The sequence below is a fragment of the Sceloporus occidentalis genome, unplaced genomic scaffold, assembly GCF_023333645.1.
Source record: "Sceloporus occidentalis isolate IW3139 unplaced genomic scaffold, rSceOcc1.0.p SCAF_1, whole genome shotgun sequence".
Classification (NCBI taxonomy): domain Eukaryota; kingdom Metazoa; phylum Chordata; class Lepidosauria; order Squamata; family Phrynosomatidae; genus Sceloporus; species Sceloporus occidentalis.
Genome location: NW_028316981.1, coordinates 146,583,078 through 146,603,320, shown reverse-complemented (window position 1 = coordinate 146,603,320; position 20,243 = coordinate 146,583,078). Strand labels below are relative to the sequence as shown.

Genomic DNA, 20,243 nt, shown 5'->3' with positions numbered 1-20,243 from the left:
GGTATGGGGGCATGGCGATCGCACGCTGCACACCCTGACTCCTTCCCCAATCTAGCATCAGGCCGCATGCCCGACCAGACAGTGGGCAGTGTTGGGGTGTTCCTGCGGTGCAGCGACCAGATGCCGTATGCCGCAGGAGCACAGAAGAGCTGTGGTGGCGGTGAAAAGAGTGCCTCTTTTCCAGCCCAAAAAGGAGCAGCATTTTGCTGCTCCTTTTTGGACTGGAAAAATGCTGGATCAGGGCTGCGTCATGCGGTTGCACACAAAGGGGTGGCCTGTTAGGCACCTGAGTCATTCAGTCTGCTCTAATTGGGATTGATAGTTGGATTTGAGCCATAATGTTCTTGTGTAGTGTGTAACTTAACCCCGATATGCACACATACTGTGTGTATGTAATATCTAAATGCACACAGTGTGCCTTATAAAGAGAAGTGTACACATACTTGTTCAGTGTGACATGAGAGTGATTTGTGTGCAGATCTATCTATCCATCCATCCATCCATCCATCCATCCATCCATCCATCCATCCTGTTTCCCTGAAAATAAGATATACCCATAACATTAACCGTAGCAGTATTTCTAAGCATTTGTGCAATATAAACCATACCCCGAAAATAAGACATAGTGATAGGCCTGGTGCGGAATTGAAGGGAGTGGGAAGGGAGCGGAAAGATTGGAGCCAATGGTTCTAAAGAAAATGGAGTCGCAAGAAATTCAGAATGGAATTCCGGGTTTGGAGAGTTATGACGATGTTCCAGAAGAAGACAACTTAACTATATTTGAATAAATGTAGAATGCTGTACCATATTTAATAAAAATAAGACATCCCCTGAAAATAAGCCATAGTGTGTCATCCTGAGGAAAAATAAATATAAGTCAGTGTCTTATTTTCAGGGAAACACAGTATCTATCTATCTATCTATCTATCTATCTATCTATCTATCTATCTATCTACAGTATCTATCTATCTATCTATCTATCTATCTATCTATCTATCTATCTATCTATCTATCTATCTATCTACAGTATCTATCTATCTATCTATCTATCTATCTATCTATCTATCTATCATCTATCTATCTATCTATCTTCTAGGACTGCATAAATAATTTCCATGTCATATTGAAGAAAGAATTTAATTACTTAAGTTCTTCACTCACATCAGTACCTAGTTTGCTGATCTACTTAGTTGGTTTTCTCTCATTCTCCTGCCATTTGCATGTGGCAGCTACATCTCCTCCCACCTAGACCTCCTCTTCAAATCCAAAGCTCATTTGCCCATTGGCTGAATCACTGTTTTTGGCATCTTTTTATAGAAATTGGATGAGTCTCACATTTATTTCCCCATGAAAGAAGATCAATTGGCTTCAGTTTGTTTTGGTGGAGGAGAGTGTTGATGCTGTCATGAGAAGTAGTGTATGGGCCTTCTTCAAACATGAACATGCTGTTGCAGCTTGTTCCATTTGTCTGTGAAAACCATACTAGTTGCCTACTTTAAAGGCTTAGTTGCAATGATAATGCCAGCGAGAGAGGAAAAAGGAAGAGTGTCCACACACTAAAACAGTGGTCCCCAAACTGCTCTTTAAGGGATTTTGCACTTCAGTTCCCAGAATCCCAGACTATGGGCCAACATGAGCTCTTAAAAGGCACAGTTTGGGGACCACTGCACTAAAGGTTCAGTAGACATAGGAACTGTTTTTCTCATGTACGTGTGTGTGTGTGTTAGTTATGTATATGTATAACACATGTTGATGTCTTCTAGCCTCTTTAGTGATTGATTACTATATACATAGTTCCCAGTATTTTTTTAAAATGGTAGTGGACCTTTTGTTGATGACCCTGAAAAACCTTTAATAACCATTTTTGTAATAAAATCATAGCCACTTGATCAATATGATGGCCAGGATGATGCTGTGGTGACATTGTGCAAACTGATACAGTATTCTTATCAGTCCCTTTGGAAAGGTATGACAGGGGTTAAGGCAGCATTAGCTACATGCTTGGGAATTAGTGCAGTATTTTTTATGCCCAGGGCAGGGAAGGATAAAGAGGAACATAAAATGTTTGAAATGAAACTCTTAACACAAGTTCTCTTCTCTTTCATCCAATCTCCCACCCCATCCCCATTTTAGCAACACCGTTTCTTCACCCTGCATGAATCCAAAGAGACAGACGTGGCTTCTTTTGTCAAGCTCATCCTGGGAAACTGAGAAAGGACTTGTACATGATTTCCCCCTTTTATGGACTGGTGGGTTTAGGAGGTGGGGCACATGCCAGAGCAACAGCGTTCATCAAATGAGAACCAGTAGGAGAACCTGCCACTGGCCATTGTTTTTTCTTCTCCTTTCTCCCCTTTTTGGTAAAATACTACCCACTCATTGCTCTTGAAGGCTTTTAGAGGGTTCTTTGATATCCATAATGGCATAGAATGAACTGGTTAGTGAAATGAATTTTATTAAGTTTGTCAGCTGTAAACAAGGATACACACACACACACACACACACACACATATTTAACAAGTGAATTGAGGACAGTCAAGAGTTCTATAACCATCTTCTCATCTCCTCATACTTGGTTCCCTGTCAACCAGATTTGCTTTTGTTTATGGTAATAGGTGCTATGGTAGTTATGAAGTTCTATGTAGAGTTATATTTTGTTTTTACCATTATTTTAATATTTATGTTAAGTGCTTGATTTTAATAGAATCTCAGTTTTTTGTGTTTATGTGAGAGTTGAATGGTGAACAATATTGACAGCTATAACAGCTAAAGCTACAAAGATTAGTATTTATACGGCTTTGCTGGAGAAAGGAGAACGGGAAAGGCATGGGCCATATAGATGTATGTGGGGCGGTGGAGTGGACTAATTTAAATTTAAGGAAGCGTTTGTCTTATATATTAGCCCAATAATATCTGTATCATTCTTTAGGTGATACCTGGAAATGGTATTTCTTTTGTAAGAGCATCAAAAGAATGCAAATGTGTGATTTTTGTGGTTGCTCTTATCTCTTTGGTTTGGTTTATATCTACAATCACTGATGTTCTTGATACCTAAAAAGGATAGTCCCAGGGGATCTGGGTTTACCCAAGTGAAAATTATAGAAATCTGTAAAGAAGTATCCAAAATCAAAAGCAGCATTAGTCGTTTGACTTTTGGCCAAACAATGGGAAAATAACACCCAATAATTTACAACCAAGAAATTGTTCATACTGGTCATGGATGGCTAAGTCTGATTGACTGGGGGGAAGGAGAGTCACGGGAAGAAAATGAAACAAAGAGGGGCTTCCAGGAGAAATGGATTTCAAGAAAGAGGCAAAAGATTTAACAGAAGAGCATCAGTTTTGAATTACAAATTTTACATTCTTAAGAATGTACTATGTTTGTCTTGGACATGCAGACTTCATAAAATGCATCCATATTTCCCAGTAGATAATGCCTCCTTCTACTCCAAACTACAGGATATGGGGCTCTTATCTACTGGAAATTGAAATATCACAGGTAAGAGCCAATGTCCCTTTTAGCTTGTTCCCCTCTTTCCACTTCAGTGTTTCTTTTTTTCGAGATTTACCTGTGGATGACCTGCCCATTTTGGAACACGCAAAAATAGTGTCTGTCAGGAATGCAAGAAAAGAACCAGTCAACAAGAATGAAACTGTAGGAGTTGTGTCCCTCATCTTAATTAAAAATAACAACAACATTCATGGGGCCAAATCACTGACTTGATTTTCCTTACCGTGTTTGTAAACTTTTCTAGGTCTGCTCAGTGTATGCTTTGTCTTTCACACCCTCTGATTCACTGCCATGTTGTGATCACAGTTTGCACTGATCTCTTGCTTTGAGAAACACAGCTACTCTTCCCCAAGTGTTTTGTGTAACAAGACTTTTGGTCATAACTCATGGAAGCCCCTACCATCTTAAGACTGTCTGAGAGTGACTGTTGCTTGTGAAGTGTTCCCCTTTTCTGAAGGTGAACCATGTTCTGTTCTTCATAACAGTGAGATTGGTTCTCCTTAATACTTCAGGGTAATAAGATTGGTACACTGCCAAGGTTTGATGTTGAGGGAGAATGTGGGTGCTGTTTTTAGAACCATAGATTTTGTCCTTTTACTTTGGACACTCTATTTCTGCCCCAGCACAGGGCATGGCAGCAGTGTGAAGCAGCTCAGGAATTAAACAGTAGTGACACCAGGTGATAGATCCAGCTTGTCCACAGAACAGATTTTGCCAGAAGACTTGCCATACGCTTCTCCTACAGTCCATACTTTAAAATGCAACTCATCCATTGTGCAGTTAAACATTGGAAGCCATTTAGAACCATCTAACTACAGACAAAACACTAAAGTGGGTTTACAGTTCATTGTAATCTTAAAAGTCCAGAATGGCTTGTAACCTACCCCTAGTTTTCCCTTTTTACATCCTTCTTCTGTCAGTGACTCTCCCCCGCCCCAATAATTCTGAGCTGCTTGATTGATTGTCTTCAGCTGCAGCTAAGGCTCCGCCAGCCAGTTTTTAGAACTGGTTCCAGCATCAATTCTCACTTTGAAAAACATGACATTTAAAACCCACTTTCTGGTTTTCCTCCATGTGGAGCTGATACTTGCTATAGAGATTGTTTTTGCTTCTTTTCTCTTGGAATAGTGAAACTCATTTGGACACCACATCCTTTTGACCTCAGAACACCTTTATTTGAGTTCTGCGGTAACAGACAGGCTGGATTTATGAGATAGGATCAGTGTTAATAGCAGATATTAATACTCCCATTGGTTTCCAGGAGAAGGGGGATGCCAGCACTGTCTGCTATAAGTCAGTCTAGAAATATTACTGCTCTGTGAAACAATATTACATGCCTCAGGCCTTATTTTAGGAATAAGAATGCAGGACCTTAGTTTCCTAATTACTTAGGTGCTCCTGGGATGTTTGTGTGTGTGTGTGTGTGGGGGGGGTCAGTTCTGTGTTAGGATATGTATTTTTGCAGATACACAATCCTAGAATGAAACGCACCTAAGCTTTTGGTCCTGTCTAGTCAAAACCAAAAACTTACATGTTGCTTGTTTCAAAATCCACATAACATGCTAATGAATATCATTTATGGATCTTTAATGTAGTTATGGTGCAATCTGTTTTCTTTAATTTCTCTAAAGGATGGCTGGGGAGTAAAAGGAGAAGGAAGCAATTTATGCATAATCGACTGATGATAGGGCAAGAAGGAATGGGTTAAATTTCTTCAGATTTTATCATTTGAAGAAATTCTTGATTTGCACTTACATATGCACTGCTTATCCTAGCATGAGAAAATATTTTGGATCATAAATCACAGAATCCCATAGCCATTATAGACACTTGCATTGGAATGTAATGCACTGGGATGGTTTCAGAGTCTTCACTCTTGGAAGTTGTCGAGAAAAATCTTAGCAGGCTTCCCTTGTGGATGAATGATGCTATGGAGGGTTTCAACAAGATTATTCATTAATTTCAAACTCTGCTATACTGTACCTGTTGATCTCTTAAACTAAACATTGAATGGAATGATGGAGTTACCATTGCCACTTCTTCAGTGAAAATGATTCTGAGTTTGCTTGACTGGAGGTAACAGCTTGGACTATATGTGTGAGATTCAGCTGTTCTAGTAGGTGTTGTGGAGCTTAAACTTCATTGATATTGTGCATATATCTTTAATTTCAAAGTGTAACCCACCTTAGGTTCTTTAATCAAAATACATTCCTGATTTTTCTGCTTTTGTATTTGGACAAATGATTTGGGCAAACAGTGATTTCGAGCTTTCTCTGTAAAATTGCATTGCATTCTTGGCTGCATGATAGGAGAGATAGGAGGGAGGGTATCCTTATTTATTTCTGAGCAAGAAGGAGCCAGATACAGCCTACGCATAGAGCAGAATCCCACCATTGACATCACCATGTTTGGCCATACATGGTAGCAAACCCATACATACTGTGTTCTCAATGAATAGGACAGTCACATTAGTTTTATGTGTTCCACTTTGGGTTAATATCCTAGACCTTTAGGAGACAGTAACACTATTTCTGTATAAATACAGATTACCTCAGTAATGAAGCAGATGTGTTCAACAAAACATTTGGTACCACAGAAAGAAATAGCATGAAAAGAACAGGGATAGTATCCCACACCAAAAAAAGAAGAGCATCTCAACACTTATTCAAAACTAACAGAATGCATATATGAAATGAAACAACCATGTCAGGTAAATAAAACCATTCAAATCTTCTAGAGACCACCTGAAAGCTTCTTCCAAAAGGTATCTAGAGATTGCTTTTTCTTTCACCAGCCTCTGCTTTTTTGTGATTTCTATTATGGTAGCCAAGCTATGTTTTTTAAAGACATACCAGAGTGAGGCAGACTTATCTGCTCTCCTCTTTTCCCCCTGTTTTGCCTGTTCATGCATGCTCAGTAACAGATTCTGGAGGCAGCTGCTATTTACCTTGCCTGTTGTAGAAAGGAACACATGGCAACAGTAGAATCAGCTGAAGTATAATCTCTGTCTCCCAGCCTCAGCTTTATTGCAGTTACTGTGGACATGCTGCTGCTACTTGATGCCAAAAGTTTGTGTTTCTCCAGCACTCCCTCACAACCTTCCAGTTCTGATGTACACAACAGAAAAAATGTTCTAGCCAGACAGAGGTCAAGGAGGACAAGGGGGCTTGGTAGGTAGAAAAAGCCTTTGTAAAGAAGCATTTTACTGTCAGAGGCTTTGTTAACGGATATTTGCCTGTACTCTTTGAATCTGTGAAGTAAACAGGGTAACTGGAGACATGCACAAACACTCTGCTTTGCCCTCTGTCTTGCTGAAGCAAGACATAACTGTTGGATTCTTCTCATGCTGATTTCTTTTTTTCACATATAGACCATGATAACATAACTCTTTCTTCCATTAAAAAAGCACAGTACTTGTTTGCAGCTCCTTAATTACTCCAGGGTTCCTTTTATCTGAATTCTTCCATAGAGTTTCTTGGTCACACATACCTTGTTAGTTCTTGTGCCTAACTGGAAGTGAATGGAAAAGTGATCCATTAATCAAAGCAATCTGTTGTATGTTTATTAGGGAAAAGTTTCATGGATTCTTATTTTCAGGTAGTTTGTAAGGAAAACTCAGCAGAGGCCTTAGAAATGCTTATTGAACAATTCCATTGTTACAAGTGGAAAATGTTGTTTTATTTACAGGGAGATTTCTTTGAACATAAAATTCATCTTTCCACTGCAGAAAATAATATGGACACAAATTACAGTAATCTTTTTTTTCCAGTTTTAATGTTTATTGGCTCTTGTTTTCCTTAAAAATAAGGGAATAGGTATCCATTTATTATTGTTACTAAACTGTTCTTCTGTGCCATAAAAAGCCTATCTAGACATTCACATCAAGTTTCCATTGTTTCATTGGACTTATTCTAATGGGGACTAGCAGTTGGATTTTCAGGTCATTGAGTTAAGTATAGAATAAGTCTTGCTCTACTAGACTCATCCAAATCAAAGACTTAATCATGACTGACTGAAGTGCTTTTGATTTAGCAATTTACTATAGCCATGCCTAAGTCTGGATCCAGCTCAGTAAGCTGGGTTTTGTGCAACAGAGGGTCTAAAATTCAGTACTCAAGGAAACAGAAGGATCTCAATTAAAAAATCAACTTGCTCTACTCCAAACTTCTTGGCTGCAGATAAACACACTACAACTTTTCCCTCCAGCTCATCCTTCGGGGAAGGTGGAAGCTGTAAAGACCTTAAGAAGCTTTGAAGAAATGTAGAAAATGCCTAATTTCTAAACTCACTTCCATTCTTCTGGAGATAAAACATACCTGGAAAGGGGATCTAGGATTTGAAGTTGACAAAAAGTTCTGGAATTCACTTTGGTCCAAAATAACATGTAGTAATCTCTTTTCCCATTCATAAAAACCTTATTCCCATCTGAGTTAAATTCATTAACAACAGTGTTAATGATTACAGGTGGCAAAGATGCAGAGTTTCTGGTAAAGGTTGAATATCCCTTATCTGAAATGCTTGGAACCAAAAATTCTTTGTACAGTATTTTTTCTGGTTTTGGAATTCCTGTATTTGCATATACGTGATACACAATTTACAGCACAAGTAGCATAGTGCATACTGTTTTTGCAAGGATGAAGAAAGATGTGAGGCTGGAGAGAGACGAAGCTGGAGAGAGATGCGAGAAACATGAGGCTGGAGAGAGATGCAGCTGGAGAGAGACAGGTTCTGTGAAATGGGACTGCAAGGGTATTCTTGGTGCAAATCCATGCCTCCCACCATTTGTCAGATCCTGATGTCTCTTTCCAGCCTTGCATCTTGTTTGTTCACTATTTGCTTTGTGTATGAGGTGTGAGACTTGAGAGAGGCTGAGGATCTGAGAGATGAATGACAGGAGTACGACACCTGCTGCCTCAAAGGTGGAAGTGGATGGCTGGACAGGATTGCCGAACAGGTGGCAGCTGCAAGCAAGAAACATTAAATGGCAAAAGAATTCTGGTTTTGGAGGTTTTCAGATTTTGTTTTAGGGGTGCTCAACCTGTACCCACATGCATCTTGGGTGGTTTTGCCCCAAAACAGAAATTTTGGGGTGGATGTGTTTGGGGATATCAGTATAATTACTAGATGAAGTATTACAGACACTCCTATAATTGGCTAGTTATCTTTATTCATTAACAATGTAAAAGAATTGAAGTGTAAAGACCCTATCATTTGTGTGTGTGCTACTGAATGTCAAGATTATGTTAAAAGGGAAAGATCTCCATAATCTGTTAGATGCTTGGTGTTTACACTTTTGGAAAAAACTGACTACTTAAAGGCACTGACAAACTTTGATGCACCTGATAAAATCCACAATACTTTGCTGCCATTTATTGAATATGCCAACAAAAATTCAGAAACTGCCTGCCCATCTAAGACTCATGTTCACTCTGGAATATGTTCTCTAACCCAGTCTAACATGGATTTCTCTTTCTTGTTTGCCATATTTTGTCCCCATATGCTGTCGTTATTATGTCTTGTCTGTAAGTTTATTCTGCTGTTTATTTTGTTATTAAATTTAAAAATAAATTAAAGGGCACAGGAGTGCCCCCCTTTTAAAAAAAAGTAAAAATTGCAATACTGTGCCTTCAATGCACATATAAATGTAACCGCTATTATGATCATTATTGTCTGTGTTTAGGTACAAGTCTTCATATTTGCAAACCGCATCTTAGAGTATTGCACAAAAATGCTGTATTGTTTACTGACCTTTTTTTGTCCACAGATGATGGTGTCCAAGTACTTGGCTGTAAGGGCCATCATTGTCCTCAGTAGGGGCAATGGTATATTTTGATTTTTATGCCATGTGCTTTCTGTGGCACTTGAAAAATATGGATTAACTAGCATTGTACTTTTTCTAAATTAAGATTTGGTGGTGGCCTTGTGGCAGATTTTCAAGCTTGCATTTCTTTTCCGTTATGAACTGAGCACCTGCAGAGAATGAATTGAATTTGTTACCCTTGTTGGATCATACAGTCTATGTATACGCTTTTCTTCACTTGCCAGCACCTAGTGAGACCGGAGATTGGTAGTTTCACAGAAGATATATGAAACAGATGCCTGTGATATGACTTGTAATATAACATGATTGTTTGTATAATGCTAATGATGGCAATCTGTCCTTGACTTCATAGTGGCATTCCACTTTGTGCATGGCAATGTATTACTTGAACTTTCCATGTTCCTTCTATCATCCATAGTTCAGTGATAAGACAAAACCAGGATGTAGTCAGTAGCAACAGGACATTTGTATAATTGCTTATGACACTGATTACTATATCCTCCTGACTTGGCCAGGGAGAAAGTGCTCTGTCTCTTCATGAGCACAATTCAGGTGGCCTGTCTGCTGCTTTTTCCATCCAGCTGAAGCAGTACAGTATCAGGTTTTTTGCCATTATGTGTGTTTCCTTTTAAAGATCATACAAATGTTAATGTGCTTGTTTTGGGTTCAGGGAAATTTTTTTTATTGTATGGGCTAGGACTATTAATGATTTTGTTCTTGAGGACAAATAATTTCCACAGTTTTCTTCCTGCTGCAGAGAAAACAAATATTTCTGCATAGTTACTTCCTGGTACAGTATTAGCAAGATGTTTTGGGAAATAGTTCTGTGCAGAAATACATGGGTTTATTTTGCATGAAAATCATGGATGGGATTTTGTGCTGAAAAACATACACGTTTTTCGGCAAGATTACTATTTTCATTGCAACCCACCAAAAAACAGCAGTCTTGCTCAAAAATCTTTGCAAAAATAATAGCAGTCTTCTTCTTCATGGTCTCTGCGAAGCACACAAATGGGTTATTCTGCACCTGTGCAGCATTTCTGGATCCTACTGGAATCACTAGGGAAGACTTTTTGGTGGTACCTCCACCCACCCTTTATATAGGCAGGATGTCTTCCCGCCCTTTCTCAGTTCCTTTTGTCAGCCGCATGATCAGCTTAGGAACCTTCCTTAGAATTGCTCCTTCCTTAGCTTTCGCTTTCATTTCCTGCGTTTGCTCTAACTTGTTTGACTCTGACTACTCTTTGGATTGTGATTTGGACCTGGTTTTGGGCTCTGATTAACAGTAACACTCGGACTTCTTGACAATTCTCTCTCTTCGTCCCTTGGCTTTTGTCTAAAGATGTCTGCACACTCTTAAAAAGTGCACTGAATGTGGGACAAACATCCCGGCACTCAATGGACACTCCTTGTGCCTCCTCTGCCTGAGCGAGGGCCACGTCCCTGCATCCTGCCTTCACTGCATGGCCTTCACTCCGCAGGACAGGAAGAATAGGGAGATGCGTCTGAGATCCATACTCTACGCGCAAATCTTGAAGCCTCCCTCCACCTCTAGAGCCTCTGCCAAGGCTGGGGCCGCCAAGGGCAAACTCCCATCTCTGGCCTCAGGGGTCCCTGCCAAGGCTACTGCTGCCGAGGGCATACCCTCTCCAGAAGTTTCTGGGTCACCAGACAAACAGAAGTCTTCAGACCAGGATGTGGCTGGCCACCCATCCTCACCAAAGAGGAAAAAGTCCTTAGACTTCAAACCCGAGAAAAGGAAGCACAAATCTCGGGACAAGTCCAAGGACTCATCCCATCACTCCGGGAAGAAGTCCCGTCCCTGTCCAGACTCCGACTCCGACCACCGGTCCCATACTGACATGCCCACTCAGCCTGCTGACACCAGACTGGGCTCGGTATTGTGCACTCAACAAGTGCCTCAACCTCAGTTGTCTCCTCGTCCTGACTCTCAGGCCCGACCAAATACCTTTCTGCATTCTTTGTCTGAACACTACCAACTCTTGGAGGGTGAAGAGGAACCTTCTCCGTTCACCCAGGTGGTGATGCCGGACCGACTCTCTCAGACTTCGGAGGTCATTTGTTTCGAGTACTAACAGGACTATGATGCATCCTCTCTCCTTGCTGAACTCCTCAGACGGGATGTTGTTTTTGATCAAGCCACAGGTACTTATTTTTTGCCTCTTGATCCTTCTGAAGCACGCAGAGGCCATTTTGTTTCAACCTTTCAACCTGTTGAACCTCTCTTGCCTCCTCCAAGGTCATCTGCTGTGTCCATTCCACTTCAGTCTTGCCTCTCCTCAGCTTCCCAAGTGGAACCAGTCCGGCCCATACAGTCTGCTTCTGCTGTCTCCCTTCTGCAAGTGCACCCCTCGTTGCCGGTGCCGGTAACCACTCAGGCCCTCTTGGCTTGCACCAAGACCAGGTCAGCTTCCGCTGAATCTGCAGACCACTCCGTCTCTGACTACGCTCAGGCTCAACAGTCACAGGCTCTCGCCTTTCTCAAGGCCCCCTCTCCTTCAGATGACATTTTTTCTTTTTCGAAACAAATGATCCGGATGGGCAAAGCCCTGAACATTGAAGTCCTCCATGCAGACTCTCAGCTCTTGACCCCATTGATGAGAGGGTTCGGGACAAGGTCCCAACTCCGACCTCCATTGCATTCCTGCCATCGATGTCCAGGATTGCAAACAGTTCTTGGCCCATTTTGTCCATGGCCTAACCTTCCACCAAAAAACTTGACAATCTCTACCGTATCACACCCTCAGAAGAGATTTGGCTTTTTGAGCACCCTCGCCCTAATTCAGCAATTGTAGAAGCCTGACAGATTTGCTGGGCCCCAAAGACAGCTTTGACCCTTAATGACAAAGAGGGTCATAAGCTCGACACCATGGCACGGAAATCCTATGCCTCCGCAGTCCTGGACCTCAAAATCCAGAACTAGTCTGCGTGTATGGCTGCCTGCCAACAGCAGCTTTGGGAGAAAGTTCTTCCCTTGTATGAAAAACTCCCTGAGGACAAAAGTCGGATGGCCATGGCCATCCATGCAGAAGCTCATGCACTGGCCTCACTCCAGATTTCAGCGCCCCACACTTGGCTGACTGTGCTTCCCGACAACTCTTGGGTGCCCTTCGACACCACGCCTGGATAAGGTCTTTGGACCTAATGCCTCAAGCCAATCAGGCCATTGAAGAGCTCCCCTTCGACGCCACAGGTCTATTTCATAAGGAGACTGATGAGAAGCTGGACTTCAAAAACAAAATAACAGCCTTCTTGATAGCCATTACCTCATCACGCGGGCCAGTGAACTGTGTGCCCTCCATATGGATTCACCATATCTGAAATTTTTTAAGGACAAGGTTGTTCTCTGTCTGAACATTTCCTTTCTACCGAAGGTCGTGTCCACCTTTCATCTCAGTCAAGACATCATTCTCCCAACACTAGCCCCGAACCCTACCATCGACACTGAGCATCGGCTCTACTCCCTTGATGTCAGTGGGTGCTAGCCTTCTGCCTCGACAGAACTGCACCCTCTCATTGTTCCCCCAGACTTTTAGTCTGCTACCCCAACCCCAAAATGGGGCTTCCAGTCACACCTCAATGTTTTTCCAAATGGGTGACTTCCACAATCCTCCTCTCTTATGAGATTTTTGGGAAGACTCCGCCTGCTTGAATTTGAGCCCATTTCACCAGGGTGGTAGCTTCATCTTCAGCCTTCCTCTCCAGAATTTCCTTGCAGGACATTTGCAAGGCTGCGGTATGGTCACAACCTCTGACCTTTTTTCAAGCACTACAGACTTGATACCAGACACCGACATGAAGCAGCCTTTGGCAGAGAACTCTTCTCCTTTCCGGAATGCACTAAGATTAGTTGGCACCTAACAAATGATGACACTCACACTCTTTTCTGGTTTAATAATTTATTTATTGCCAGGACACTCCCTCCTCCACAGAGGAACCAGCTTGCCAGTCTAACCCATTTGTGTACTTCACAGAGACCACAAAGAAGAAGGACAGGTTGCTTATCTGTAACTGTAGTTCTTTGAGTAGTCATCTGTGAATCCACACAAATCCCGCCCATCCTCCCCTTTGTCATGTCCTTCTCTCTTCCTTGTCTGCTCTTATGGCAGACCTGCCTATATAGAGGGTGGGCAGATCTACCACCAAAAAGTCTTCCTTAGCGATTCCAGTAGGATCCAGAAATGCTGCGCAGGCACAGAATAACCCATTTGTGTGGATTCACAGATGACCACTCGAAGAACTACAGTTACACTTACAAGTAAGCAACCTGCCCTTCCCTAACAAAACCATGTTGCTGTTGTCTATGCAGAAACCATCAATCTTGTACAACAGAAGTCTTGCACAAAACCATCAATCTTGCACAAAAAGATACATGTAGCTGCCAAGAAACTGGGGCGGGGGGGGGGGGGGCAACTTGCACAAAACTCTGCCATTGGTTATGGGAAACGCACCTTTTGGCCAAGACACAAATTATGGTCTTTCCATCCCTATTATAAGGTTTTTTGTTTTGGTCTTTATAGTGGTCAGACACTACATCTGCTCTGTTGCAAGTTTCCTTGATTGTGAAATACATAACAGAAGTGTCCACATAATCTCTAAAGGTTATTTGGGCTTGACTTCCTTGTTTCATTTGCTGACCTACTTGGGAAATGAAGAGACCAGATAAACAAAAGTTTGGCTTGTAAAATGGGCCACTTTATTTAAATCTTTCCAAGCACACTGGGCAAGCTGTCATGCTGTTGCAACCATTGGGGTGAAACTCATAGCCATCCGGACTGAGTGATAGGCAGTGTGCCAGGCACTCCCATAGAACTGCATGCCTCCTGTGGATTATAAGGAAAAATGGATGCCCCCAAGGCCAGTTAAACCCATGTATGTGTTAGGGTGGTCATCTGCCAACTAACTTAGCTCTGGCTGACCAGCTGGTGCATCAAAAGACACCACTGTCTCCAGAAGCCGCAATAATCAAATTCTCTCCCTTTGCTGCTGTGGATGGTTCACCCTAGTCCTGCCACCTGTCTAGAACATCAAGGCAAGCCAAAATTCATCAGCAACCTGTTTTTGCCTAGAAACCCTAAAGGCTTTGCTTGGGAGGAAGCTGGACCTGCTTAGGGGGTAAACCTGCTTAGAGGGTGTTTGCTTCAGCATCTCAATCCTTGTCAGAATAGCCTTCCAAGATATTCCTTCCCCTTTCTCACTGAGGAAATTGCAATGTGTGGATGCTTGGAGGGCTGTTTTTTAGCTGGCTCCTTACCTTTAGAACCTCCAACACCCTTCTTAGACCCCAGGGGTCTCCATCCTAATCCAATAGTCAAACATCTACCATATTTACCTATCCCCATGGTAAACATTGTTAACAATAGAGTGGTATATATGTATGTATATCTGGTTTGTCAAGGTGTACAGTGTCCGTCCAAAGATCCATCTGTGAAGTAGGAGGTTGGATCCAGTGGGAGTGATGATTAACATAGTCAATAAGGATCATCCAGTCTTCTTGAAATGTGTCAGTCTTTTTGTGGCCAATGCAAAACTTTGTCGTAGCAGACAGTTTGTCCATCAACCACATACCCCAAATTCTAGACAGCCAATTCTCAATAGAGAGGTCCCCTGACTTCCCACATTTGGCTACTTCTAATCTGGCAGCAGTAATAAGAAAAATGACCAGTTTCCTATGTTTCAAGTTAGAATTACCTTTAACAAATATAGAAAGCAAAAGCAAAATTGGGCAGAAATGTACGGTTTGATCAGTGATACATGATGAGCAATTAGATTACATTTGCCAGCAAACCAAAAGAGGAGCATTGGAGTAAAATACATTTAAAGGGGAAAGAATCAGGTTACACTGGAAACACATCAACTTTTAAAAAATATTCTTTATTAATTTTTAATAATAATTATCAGATGTACTGTACAAAACAGAAACACATCAGCTTTTGTAATCTTTTTCCATTATGTTATGCAATGAAAAAACAGAGTTTGTGGTCAAGGAAAGGTTCCTTTAAAAAGGTGATATTGCACAATATGACATCTTTTTTCTTCACTATCTGAGTACAGATCCCAGATTCTATGTGAGTAACTGCAATGGTACAGGAGCCTGAGACACATTCTTTGCTGATGGTGAGATGCTCTGTGCACAGGACCCTCTGTGTCAGACCCAATCTGACACTTGTGGTATATGGGTTAGGAACTTTAAGGGTGGGTCTTGAAATGTGATGCAGCCTTCTGACATGGTGAACTATTCCTATGCAAAGCCCACCTGCCCAACTGATTGGCACAGAGTGAAAGATAGAAGAGACTTATGTATTGAGCCTTCGGAATACCTCCAGGAAAGACTGCATAGGAAAGAGAATAATGTTCATGGCAACATGAAAATGGCTTAAAGCACTGCATGTGTGCCATGATTTTTAGGAGGCAAAGCACTTCACATTCCATACCTTAATCCATCTTTCCTGCTGCATGGTCCTAAACATAATTCATCTTTTGTGACACAAGCCATTATAGCTCACTTTTGGTCCCAAGAGCATAAATAAATTCCAGGCTTCCTAGACTAATAAAGAATTATGAATGGAAATTTCTGGCCCTTGTGCATTATTATTAGGTTTTGTGGTCAGTCCCATTACTTGACTCTGGACCTAGTGACTCACTATGTGGCCCTGCCATTCTAATTATTCATAAAATTATTTATAACCCGCCTTTGGCCCCTTTGAAGATCCCCAACAGTGTGTGTTAATGCAGTTATTTTATAACACTAGCATGGAAATGGTGTAAGAGTCATATGGAAATGGTGTAAGAGTCGAGGGTTGCCTCCAGGCTGTATATGATGATGATGATGATGATGATGATGATGATGATGATGATGATGATGATCTAGATCTACCTTCAAGTTGACCGCAACCTGTGGCAACCCTGTAAATCAGGGGTTCCCGACTTGGTGCTCAGACCCCCAGGGTTTGTAAAGTGGAATTTCAGGTGGTACCAAAAAATAAAAAAAGGCAGTTTGTGTCTTTGAATAACAAGTCATGAGTCATTTTTTTCTGAATGAATTAGAATCTAATTGTTTGATTTAGATTCGCATTTTATGCATTGAGTTGGAAGCTTTTTTAAAAAAAAAATTGGTTTGTTCAGCCACAGTATTTGTATGTGAGTCAATTTGTGATTGAAAAATTAGAAATTTGATTTATTCATCTTCAAATGTGGTATTATTTTTGTAAGGGCTGTGAACATTAATCAAAAATTTCCTAGGAGTGTGGGGCATAGAAAAGGTTGGGAACCACAGCTATAAATGAAGCATTTCCAAGACACCTTATCATCAATGGCCCTGCTGAGGTCCTACAATTCTTAGGGCCTCAGATCGAATCTATCCACCTGGTGTGCAGTCTTCCTCTCTTCCTGTTGTCCTCTATCTTTCCAAGCATTATCATCTTTCCTAGTGAGCCATCCCTTCTCATGATGTGGCCAAATTATGGCAACCTCAATTTCGTCATCCTGGCTTCTAGGGAGAATTCAGGCCTTATTTCTTTTGAACCCATTTGTTTTTTTGTTTTTGTTTTTAGTTATCCGTGGTGTCCACAGAAGAGTTCTCAGATGGCTTGGATTTTCTTTCCATTAGCTTTCTTCAGTATCCAGCTCTCACCCATACATAGTGATGGGAAATACTCTGGCACAAAGGATTCTAACTTTAGTGTTCAGTTGTATATCTTTGCATATCACGATCTTGTCTAATTCTTTCATAGCTGCCCTTTCCAGTCCTAGTCTTCTGATTTCTTGAGTATAGTTTCCATTCCAATCAGTGACTGATCCAAGGTATGGAAAGTCTTACAGTATTTCATTTTCCTTATAGTCTGTATTGAATTTATGTGGCTCCTCCATGGTCATTTTTTCCCCTTAAAGTTCAACAATAGGTTGACTTCCGGTCGGGGCATGGCGCCAAAACAAGCAAACTCTTAGTGCTGCTGCGGAGAGTTGCTTGCCCAGCGTGAATCAGAGCTGATTTTTGCAGCTCAGAAGCCTCCCTGTCATGGGAAACTCGAATGAGTCCTTCTGAGGTCTGATGCCCGTTTCTGCTAAGAATCTTATTGCCCTGAGAGGGTAAGAAACGGAGGGGACCAAGGGACAAAGCGACCGCGCTGGTGTCGCCATTTTTGATGGCCCAAGATGCCCCTGACTACAAAATATACAACAATCCACGACAATCCTAAAAACCCTCAAACTGATACATCAACTTTCCGCAGCTTTAAGCATTTCAACAAATAATAGCCCGGATGGTGCTTTTATTTCCTAAATCAGACATAAAATACAGTGATTTACCTTGTTGACTCTTTCTGGACGATAGAATTTTGAATTGGATGCCCACTACTGGATAAGAACATCAAGGGAAACAAACGATTGATAGAGGACTTTTCTAACTTGTGAGAGACTACAATTTACATTTTACAATCCCGGGCAGAAGAAGACTCGGATAAGCCCAATAGATCACTGCTTATTGCGTCCTCATTTGGGTCTAGTATCCTGATCCTCACCGCAGCGAAATACTAAAGACAATTGTCTGGAGCCACAATCGAGAGGGAAGCGACTCCCAGCGAGGAGAGGGCGGTTTGGAGAACGAAGCGAGGTGAGCGGCTTGCAGCAGTTTGCAGCGGTTTGGAGGACAGTGTAAGGAAAGCGGTCTGGAGGGCGAAACGAAGGAGAGAGGGGCAAAGTGGGATGAAGAGGAAGGCTTGGAGGATTGAATGAAGAGAGTGGTTTGGAGGACAGAGCTAGGAGACCAGATTGGGAAACGGAGTAAGGAGAGCAATTTGGAGCAGATTGGAGGACGGAGTGAAGAAAACTACTTGGAGGACGGAGTGAAACGAGCGATTTGACAAACGGAAGGAGGAGAGTGACTTGGTAGTTGGAGTGAACCCAGAGATTAAGACGCTGCACAAATAGACAATAAACAGAAAATAGGGCAGAACTCTGCCTGAACACATATAAGAAGACAAACACCAAGGGGAGAGAGAAACTGCTCAACGACTAGAAAAGCAAACTTTGAAACTAACATAGGCAGCTAATTTAAAAAAAAAACAGACAATATTGACTTATGGACATTACTGTTTAAATAGAAAGATAAGAAACCAAATATACTTAAGTAAAATAGGACGTGAGGATAAGACATACAAAATTTTTTGACTGCTGATGGTATAATTTTTTTTTAATTCTATCTTGTCCTTTCATAAGCTCTATTGGTAATATTGTTATAACTAAGTTTCAGATACAAAAGTTGCAATTGAATGAAGTGTTTGTCTGCAATTGCTCAGTAAAAGGGAAGGGGAAGACATTGGAATAAAGTGTCAGATTTACAAGGGAATAGAGATTGGGTTATAGCAGAGGATCTAGTGAATAATCTCAGCTTTCAAGAGAGAGTGAGTTAGACGGCAGAAAAGAAAGTAAACAAAGTTATTATCTTCACTGTCTACAGCTGGGTTGTGCTCTTAGTCTTGCTCAATGACTGATTAACAGTCTGCAAAGATATCTGCTGGGGAGTGATTATCTGAGTGGATAAATATAAACACAAAAGTAGACAAATTGTAGAACTGTACAAGAGCGCCATCTGGTGGACTATATTATAATTGGTTTCCAAATAACAAATATCCCTTCTTTTTACATTTTGTGAACTCAATAACTATAAATACAGTTTAAATTAAACACAAATTAATACTACTATACCCCCAAACAAAAAATGGCAACAACTAGAGCACAAACGAGTAAGATGCAACAACAACAACAAGCCCAAAGAAGATCCTCTTCAGATTTGACTAAACCTAATACACAAGACATGTGCACAATGCTCTTAGACGAGATAAGACAAATGAGACAGGATATGAAAAAAGATAAGGAAGAACTGAGAATGGATATGAAGAGAGATAAAGAAGACCTAAAACATGACATGGAAAGAATGAAGGTAGAGATAAAAGAAGGTGTAAGAAGAATTTAAGGAAATAAATCATGCTATCAGAACACTAACCTCGGATGTCCGACAAGTTAAAGCTAAAGTTAAAGTTCTAGAAAAGAAAAATCAGGAATTGGAAGAAAAATTGAAAGAAGAAATCGACAAACGAAAAGACAATCAAGATGAAAGGACAATATGGGAACAGAAATGGCGTGAGAGATGTTTAAAAATCAGAGGACTCCCAGAAGTAGAAAATGAAAACACTTTTGACACAATGGTCGATATTCTGGCAAATTTTTTAGAAAAGGATAAAGAAATAATGGAGATCGAACTTGACAAGGCCTTCCGCGTTAATTCGTGGGTGGCCAAACAGAAAAAATTGCCAAGGGATATCGTCATCTATTTTGTAAGGACTCAAATGAAGGAACAAGTTTTACAACGACATTTTGACACCAAACTTATTGTGGATGGGGTGGAACTACAACTTTTGAAGGACATTCCGAATAACGTGCTTAGAAAAAGAAAAGAATACATTTTTTCTGACAAAAATCTTACGAGAACATGGAGTATGTTATCGTTGGGAGGTATCGGAAGGTATCTCACTTTGCTACCGGCAAAGGAAAGTACGTATAATGAACATCCAAGAAGCACGAGATTTTCTGGAAGACTTTCAAAAAGATTTAGATCAAGAAGAAACAGGAGGTGAACAACATAAACTTCAACCCGACACAAGAACAGACGGAAAAATCGATGATCAAAGAAAACAACTTGATTTAATAATCATCAAAGACGCAGAAGAAGAAAATACTGAGGACTTAGACCCAGATGGCTGTTCGCAAATTTTAGGGGAAGGGGATTTGACAAATGAATAACACACTAAAATATTTATCCTGGAATGTAAAGGGTTTAAACAACCCCAGTAAAAGGGGAAAAAAATCATTATCTAGGGAAGCAAAAATTTG

At 41.0% G+C, this 20,243-nt stretch overlaps 1 protein-coding gene across 3 annotated transcripts in view; it reads left to right on the top strand.

The window, feature by feature from the left end:
- LOC149322365 (dual specificity mitogen-activated protein kinase kinase 6) overlaps window positions 1–20,243 on the top strand; it is a 213,608-nt gene that overhangs the window by 142,699 nt on the left and 50,666 nt on the right. Inside the window, exon 12 of one of the 3 annotated variants that reach the window (XM_089540401.1) lies at window positions 2,134–9,623. The exons of the other annotated variants lie outside the window; for them this stretch is intronic. Within the exon in view, the coding sequence (XP_089396527.1) occupies window positions 2,134–2,211 (78 nt within the window). The 3' untranslated portion in view covers window positions 2,212–9,623. Of the gene's footprint in view, window positions 1–2,133; window positions 9,624–20,243 lie in introns of those variants that run through there. 3 annotated transcript variants of the gene reach the window in all.